A 9,138-nucleotide genomic window follows, 5' to 3' on the forward strand; every position below is an offset into this window, starting at 1 on the left:
CATATCTATCTATCTCATATCTATCTATCTCATATCTATCTTATATCTATCTATCTCATATCTATCTCATATCTATCTCATATCTATCTATCTATCTATATCTATCTATCTATATCTATCCCTCCATTATCCATGTTCCGTGGCTCCGGTTGCGCGGCCGTATCCCGTATCCCGTCAGCAGATTACAAGGTGCCTGTATGTATGAGATAAGATGCCTCTTCCTGGGGAGACCTGTATGAATTTTAATCTATTTTCGGACTCTGCGGGGGGCAGCAAATAAATTTAGTGCTTGATTTGAATAATTCCCCCTTTTCTATGGGGCTGAGATGTCATTGAAAACTTTTCCTAAATAGGCATTTAATGATCGTGTGTGTGTTACAGCTGAACAAACCCCCCGCTGAGCGCCCGGATAAATGGGGGAGAGGTGGACGGTGCAGAACTGATGACTGCAGGCCCTTTGTCACAGTGTATCGCTTACTTATGGGGCCTAATCCAATCATAAATTGCCCCTCCGCACCAATCAGGGGGGAAGGCTCCGGCCATGAATAGGACTGGAGTGGGAATGTTGCGGAGGTCCTATTGTCTGAGCTGTCACTTCTAAAGGGGCTTCAGGGAGCGGACCACTATAAAACCCAAGGTGCAGGGACACAGCCCAGACTCCAGAGAGGACAGAGGAAGCAGAGACGTTCCTGCCGGACCCTGAGGAGGACTCTGCCTGCACCATGATGTTCCCCAGCCTCCTAGCGCCCCCAGCAGTCTACCCCAACCTGCTCAGGCCAACCCCGACCCTGCCCCAGAGCCTGCAGACTGCACTGACCACTCATTCCAGCTTCTTGGTGGAGGACCTGATCAGGATCAGTAGGCCTGCCACCTACCTACCCCGGGCTGTGCCTCCACCCAGTGTGTCCCCACCGACCTCAGACAGTCCCATCAGTATGGCCGACACCGCGGAGCTCCTGAGCGCCCGAAGACCGTGTGAAGCCCAGAACACAAACAGCTCAACTTTCCTCAAGTTTGGAGTGAACGCAATATTGTCCTCCCCTAATCCCAGGATAGGTGAGTTTTCACGCAGATTTTTATCCATGGGTGGTGGGAAAAAACCTGTATCAGGGTCTCTTCTATCCCTTTAGGACTTTGCAGAGGGACAAACCTTTATCTGGGTCTTCTATACTCCCTTAATACTATGTAGTAGGACAAACTAGTATCTTGGTCTCACCTGTCCCTTTAGGACTATATGGCGAGACAAGGATATATCTGGGTCTTCTCTGTCCCTTTAGGACTATATGATGAGACAAGGATATATCTGGGTCTTCTCTGTCCCTTTAGGACTATATGGCGAGACAAGGATATATCTGGGTCTTCTCTGTCCCTTTAGGACTATATGGTGAGACAAGGATATATCTGGGTCTTCTCTGTCCCTAGGACTATATGGTGAGACAAGGATATATCTGGGTCTTCTCTGTCCCTTTAGGACTATATGGTGGGACAAGGATATGTTGGGGTCTTCTCTGTCCCTTTAGGACTATATGGTGGGAAAAGGATATGTCTAGGTCTTCTCTGTCCCTTTAGGACTATATGGTGGGAAAAGGATATGTCTAGGTCTTCTCTGTCCCTTTAGGACTATATGGTGGGACAAGGATGTGTCTGGGTCTTCTCTATCCTTTTAGGACTATATGGTGGGACAAGGATATGTCGAGGTCTTTTCTCTCCTTTTAGGACTATATGGTGGGACAAGGATATGTCGGGGTCTTCTCTGTCCCTTTAGGACTATATGGTGAGACAAGGATATGTTGGGGTTCTTCTGTCCCTTTAGGACTATATGGTGGGACAAGGATATGTTGGGGTCTTCTCTGTCCCTTTTGGACTATATGGTAGGACAAGGATATATCTGGGTCTTCTCTGTCCCTAGGACTATATGGTGAGACAAGGATATGTTGGGGTCTTCTCTGTCCCTTTAGGACTATATGGTGAGACAAGGATATGTCTGGGTCTTCTCTGTCCCTTTAGGACTATATGGTGAGACAAGGATATGTCTGGGTCTTCTCTGTCCCTTTAGGACTATATGGTGAGACAAGGATATGTTGGGGTCTTCTCTGTCCCTTTAGGATTATATGGTGAGACAAGGAAATGTCTGGGTCTTCTCTGTCCCTTTAGGACTATATGGTGAGACAAGGATATGTCGGGGTCTTCTCTGTCCCTTTAGGACTATATGGTGAGACAAGGATATGTTGGGGTTCTTCTGTCCCTTTAGGACTATATTTGTTGGGACAAGGATATGTTGGGGTCTTCTCTGTCCCTTTTGGACTATATGGTAGGACAAGGATATATCTGGGTCTTCTCTGTCCCTTTAGGACTATATGGTGAGACAAGGATATGTCTGGGTCTTCTCTGTCCCTTTAGGACTATATGGTGAGACAAGGATATGTCTGGGTCTTCTCTGTCCCTTTAGGACTATATGGTGAGACAAGGATATGTCTGGGTCTTCTCTGTCCCTTTAGGACTATATGGTGGGACAAGGATATATCTGGGTCTTCTCTGTCCCTTTAGGACTATATGGTAGGACAAGGATATATCTGGGTCTTCTCTGTCCCTTTAGGACTATATGGTGAGACAAGGATATATCTGGGTCTTCTCTGTCCCTTTAGGACTATATGGTGAGACAAGGATATGTCTGGGTCTTCTCTGTCCCTTTAGGACTATATGGTGGGAAAAGGATATGTCTGGGTCTTCTCTGTCCCTTTAGGACTTTGCAGAGGGACAAACATTTTTCTGGGTCCTCTATACTCCTTTAATACTATGTAGTAGGACAAACTAGTATCTTGGTCTCTCCTGTCCCTTTAGGACTATATGGTGGGACAAGGATATATCTGGCTCTTCTCTGTCCCTTTAGGACTATATGGCGAGACAAGGATATGTCTGGGTCTTCTCTGTCCCTTTAGGACTATATGATGGGACAAGGATATGTTGGGGTCTTCTCTGTCCCTTTAGGACTATATGGTGAGACAAGGATATGTTGGGGTTCTTCTCTGTCCCTTTAGGACTATATGGTGGGATAAGGATATGTTGGGGTCTTCTCTGTCCCTTTAGGACTATATGGTGGGCCAAGGATATATCTGGGTCTTTTCTCTCCTTTTAGGACTATATGATGAGACAAGGATATGTCGGGGTCTTCTCTGTCCCTAGGACTATATGGTGGGACAAGGATATGTCGGGGTCTTTTCTCTCCTTTTAGGACTATATGGTGAGACAAGGATATATCGGGGTCATCTCTGTCCCTAGGACTATATGGTGAGACAAGGATATATCTGGGTCTTCTCTGTCCCTTTAGGACTATATGGTGGGACAAGGATATATCTGGGTCTTCTCTGTCATTTTAGGACTATATGGTGGGACAAGGATATGTTGGGGTCTTCTCTGTCCCTTTAGGACTATATGGTGAGACAAGGATATGTTGGGGTCTTCTCTGTCCCTTTAGGACTATATGGTGAGACAAGGATATGTTGGGGTCTTCTCTGTCCCTTTAGGACTATATGGTGGGACAAGGATATATCTGGGTCTTCTGTCCCTTTAGGACTATATGATGAGACAAGGATATATCTGGGTCTTCTGTCCCTTTAGGACTATATGGTGGGACAGGATATATGTGGGTCTTCTCTGTCCCTTTAGGACTATATTGTTGGATAGGATATATCTGGGTCTTCTCTGTCCTTTAGGACTATATGGTGGGACAAGGATATATCGGGGTCTTCTCTGTCCCTAGGACTATATGGTGGGACAGGATATATCTGGGTCTTCTCTGTCCCTTTAGGACAATATTGTGGGACAGGATATATCTGGGTCTTCTGTCCCTTTAGGACTATATGGTGGGACAGGATATATTTGGGTCTTCTCTGTCCCTTTAGGACTATATTGTGGGACAGGATATATCTGGGTCTTCTCTGTCCCTTTAGGACTATATTGTGGGACAGGATATATCTGGGTCTTCTGTCCCTTTAGGACTATATTGTGGGACAGGATATATCTGGGTCTTCTCTGTCCCTTTAGGACTATATTGTGGGACAGGATATATCTGGGTCTTCTGTCCCTTTAGGACTATATTGTGGGACAGGATATATCTGGGTCTTCTGTCCCTTTAGGACTATATGGTGGGACAGGATATATCTGGGTCTTCTGTCCCTTTAGGACTATATTGTGGGACAGGATATATCTGGGTCTTCTCTGTCCCTTTAGGACTATATTGTGGGACAGGATATATCTGGGTCTTCTCTGTCCCTTTAGGACTATATTGTGGGACAGGATATATCTGGGTCTTCTGTCCCTTTAGGACTATATTGTGGGACAGGATATATCTGGGTCTTCTCTGTCCCTTTAGGACTATATTGTGGGACAGGATATATCTGGGTCTTCTCTGTCCCTTTAGGACTATCTATACCTTTTACGTTTAGTCCCCCGGATGATACAATGTTGCGCTGTTATTACTGTTGTTTCCTCTTAGACTTGTATTTGTCCCTTTTATTACACAGAATGTTCTATAATTCCGTCTGCTTCTTCTTTCAGATTCTTCCCAGAACATTCTCTCCTCCATCCATCCCAAGACCTTCTCCCTGCCGTATTTTGAGGGCTCCTTCCAGCCGTTCATCAGGTCCTCCTATTTTCCAGGTAGGTGTCCCCGGGTGGGTGTTCTGCACGCCTGTCACTCGCCTATTTGACCCCCTGTGTCCCCGGAGCAGTGACTGCTGACACCCCTCCTGGTGCACAATTAGCAGGAATTGTCAGGCTGAACATTTGAGGCGTTCCCCCCGCTCACACCGCAGCTTTTCCCACACAGTCAGTGCACTTAACCACTGAGTCCAACAATACAGCCCGAACCGTGACCAATTCTGGAGCCCCCTGCGCCCTGCCACCCACACTCACCAGTCACCGGGAGAATGCACCATTACCAGTCACCTAGTGTCCCAGTATCTTCACAAGACCCCATAGACGGAACGAGGAGGGGGGCACAGGATCAGATCTAACCCTCCACATTCTGGATCTATCTCATATCTATCTCATATCTATCTATCTATATATCTCATATCTATCTATCTATCTCAGATCTATCTATCTATCTATCTATCTATCTATCTATCTCATATCTATCTATATATCTATCTATCTATATATCTATCTATCTATCTCATATCTATCTACCTCATATCTATCTATATATCTCATATCTATCTATATATCTCATATCTATCTATCTATCTATCTATCTATATATCTATCTATCTCATATCTATATATCTCATATCTATCTATATATCTCATATCTATCTATCTCATATCTATCTATATATCTATCTATCTCATATCTATCTATATATCTCATATCTATCTATCTATCTCATATCTATCTATCTCATATCTGTCTATCTATCTCATATCTATCTATCTATCTCTCTCATATCTATCTATCTCATATCTATCTATCTCATATCTATCTATATATCTCATATCTGTCATATCTCTCTCATATCTGTCATATCTCATATCTATCTATCTCATATCTATCTATCTCATATCTATCCATCTATCTCATATCTATCTATCTATCTATCTATCTATCTATCTCATATCTATCTATCTTATATCTATCTATCTCATATCTATCTATCTATCTATCTATCTATCTCATATCTATCTCATATCTATCCATCTATCTCATATCTATCTATCTCATATCTATCTATCTCATATCTATCTATCTCATATCTATCTTATATCTATGTCATATCTATCTATCTATCTATCTATCTATCTATCTATCTATCTATCTCATATCTATCTATGTCATATCCATCATCTCATATCTATCTAATATCTAAGTCATGTGACTGTATTATATGGTAGCATTGGCCTCATTTTCTCTCCCTTTGGTGCCATGGAACGTGATCCTATTACAGCCCTATAGAAAGCCTCTTCCTTCTATAAAGAGATGTTTAGTGGGAGTGGGGGGTGTCCATCATCTGTATTCCGTAGAGGGGCTCTTCATACACTGCTGTTTAGTTGGATAGTGTAGGGGCCATTGTTTGCAGGATATATGGCTTTAGCTGCTTGTCCCGACCTTTTTCTGTTACTTCATTACAAGACAATTACGGCGCACGCTTCATTAGGGCCAGTGTCCCGGCATAGAGCCCCGAGGAGGGCGGCTTTACCTCCTTACCATACAAATGCCATTGTGGGGCGGCCGGGGGGCCGATCAGCTGCACTGTTACTTGCTGCATTCCTGGAGCGCTTTCTGCTCTGGAAAAATGGGGAATTCACAGTCAAAGAGTTAAATTCACTTCAAGGGAAACGGGTGACAACTTTATGTTTAGGATAAAGCGGAGGGAGGGGCTTTATTGTTGACTCCTCCTTGAAAGTCTGAAGAGAAATAGTCATTTAAAAATGTATCAAGATAAAAATACTAAACTATAAAGCTATAAGTAACGTATAATATTATAATCATTTACAAAATAATTAAATTCTTACTTTTTGTTGTTGTTGTTCCAGCCTCCTCCGTGGTCCCCATGCCTGGAACCTTTGCCTGGCCCCTGGCCGCCCGGGGGAAGCCCCGTAGAGGAATGCTCCGCAGAGCTGTGTTTTCTGACGTGCAGCGCAAAGCGTTGGAGAAAATGTTTCAGAAGCAAAAATATATCAGCAAACCCGACCGGAAGAAACTGGCCGGAAAACTGGGACTCAAAGACTCTCAGGTAAGGACCGCAATGTCCCCACCGGCCTGCTGCATAGTGAAACATGATCTGCAGCTACGCTACATAGATGATTTAATTTTTCTAATCCATTAAAATCCATTAGGGTTCGGTGACAGAAAGTGACAACTAACTCCTCAGAGATTGGGATAGAAAGATATGAAATAGATAGATATGGGATACATAGATAGATAGAAAGATAGGGGATAGATACATAGATGGATAGATATGAGATGTATATGAGATAGTTAGATATGATATAGATAGCTATGAGATGGATAGATGTGAGATAGATGGATATGAGATAAATGGTGAACTACATGATCTGCACCTACGCTATATAGACGATTACATTTTTCTGATCCATTGAACTCAAGTACGCCTCGGTTACAGAAAGTCACCCCTAAATCCTCAGAGATTAGGATAGATAGAAAGATATTGGATAGATAGATAGAGATGGAGAGATATAGATAATGATACATGAACTGCAGCTACGCTACGTAGACGATTTAAATTTTCCTATCCAATGAACTGTATTACGGCTCGGTGACAGAAAGTGACTTCTTTTCCACTAAATCCTCAGTGATTGACACATTGTTCTGTTTTGTCTCAATTATAGGTGAAAATCTGGTTCCAAAACAGAAGGATGAAGTGGAGGAACTCTAAAGAAAGGGAGCTGCTGTCTTCGGGGGGCTGCAGGGAACAGACCTTGCCCACCAAGTTTAACCCCAACCCCGACCTCAGCGATGTGGGAAAGAAGGGTCTAGAAGGCGAGGATGACACCCTGTCCTATCAGCGAACAGAGCTCCCCCTAGTGGTAGACTCACAATTACCCCCTTCCCCCTTCAATTCCAGCAGTCACAGTAAACAGTCAGACTTATCAGACTCTGATATCGAGGACGCGGATGAGGACGATGAGATTATGGTCTCCTAATCCCTCCCGCGAGGGACAAAGACTCTGCACTGGTGTATAATAATAATAATATTAATATTATTGAGATATTGGAGAAATGCCCCGCTTATGTGCCCCCGCCCCCCCCCCCTCCTGACTCTTGTCAAGGCATCCTGGGACTTGTGGTTCTTCTATTGCACGAAGGTCTGACCTTCAGATCCCAGTTTAGCGAACAGTGTGCAGCTTTAATGACCTGCTGGGACTTGTAGTTCCTGAATAGCAGGGAGGGTGTTGAAGGGAATTGTATTGGCGGGGGCTACATATAGGGGGCGCTCTGTGATGATATTATTGCTGTGGTTCCACAGCTGCCTATGAACTGTACATGATACTGTACACGGGATGTATGGGGATTTTATGCCAATGTTATTTTCTATCTCTAGGATTTTTCTTATCAATGTAAAAAACAAAATTTAGATTTTTTTTAACTTATATATAAAAAAACAACAACTTTATTTTGTATTTCAAAGATTTGTACAGAATTTATATGTATATAAATGGAATAAATTGTAGATATTATCAAAAAATCATTAAAGATTCTTCTTTGGTATGGAAGAGGCAGGGGGATCTATGGGTAAAACAGTGTTTCCTAATCAGGGTGCCTCCAGCTGTTACAAAACTACAACTCCCAGCATGCCCGGACAGCCTTCGGCTGTCCGGGCATGCTGGGAGTTGTAGTTTTGCAACAGCTGGAGTCACACTGCTTGGGCCACACTGCTGTAGACTTAGTCCTAGGCCTGGGCTTAGAGATGGGGCAGGAAGTTGGCGCCCAGGGGTCCATTACAAAAAGCTGCTCGTCCCTGATGAATGATAATTTGATCTAATGGGTCTGAAAAGAGACGATGCGATCGCTACCTGGGGTCACATTCAGGGGTCACCCCGGGGGTCCGCAGCCTTACACACAGTCAGCTAACAAAATGTGTCCAGAACATTACGTGGAATAATGGAGCAATAGAGAGTGAATGAGGGAGGTGTAATGGATAATACAGGGGGGGGGGGTAGATATGAGATAGATAGATATGAGATAGATAGATAGATAGATATAGATATGAGATAGATATGAGATAGATAGATAGATAGATATGAGATAGATAGATAGATATGAGATAGATAGATATGAGATAGATAGATAGATATGAGATAGATAGATAGATATGAGATAGATAGATATGAGATAGATAGATAGATATGAGATAGATAGATAGATATGAGATAGATAGATAGATATGAGATAGATAGATAGATATGAGATAGATAGATAGATAGATATGAGATAGATAGATAGATAGATAGATATGAGATAGATATGAGATAGATATGAGATAGATAGATGAGAGATAGATAGATATGAGATAGATATGAGATAGATATGAGATAGATAGATATGAGATAGATATGAGATAGATAGATAGATATGAGATAGATAGATATGAGATAGATAGATAGATATGAGATAGA

General features: G+C 42.9%; 1 protein-coding gene across 1 annotated transcript; it reads left to right on the forward strand.

Annotated features, from left to right (window-relative positions):
* Positions 1 to 206: 206 nt before the first annotated feature.
* On the forward strand, positions 207 to 8,159 carry DBX1 (developing brain homeobox 1). Its single transcript, XM_056528558.1, has 4 exons — positions 207 to 1,056; positions 4,558 to 4,659; positions 6,535 to 6,734; positions 7,351 to 8,159. Exons 1-4 carry the CDS (start codon positions 723 to 725, stop codon positions 7,663 to 7,665), a joined length of 951 nt encoding a protein of 316 aa, XP_056384533.1. The 5' UTR covers positions 207 to 722; the 3' UTR covers positions 7,666 to 8,159.
* Positions 8,160 to 9,138: the final 979 nt, after the last annotated feature.

Source organism: Hyla sarda, chromosome 6 (assembly GCF_029499605.1).
Source record: "Hyla sarda isolate aHylSar1 chromosome 6, aHylSar1.hap1, whole genome shotgun sequence".
In the NCBI taxonomy this organism is placed as follows: Eukaryota; Metazoa; Chordata; class Amphibia; order Anura; family Hylidae; genus Hyla; species Hyla sarda.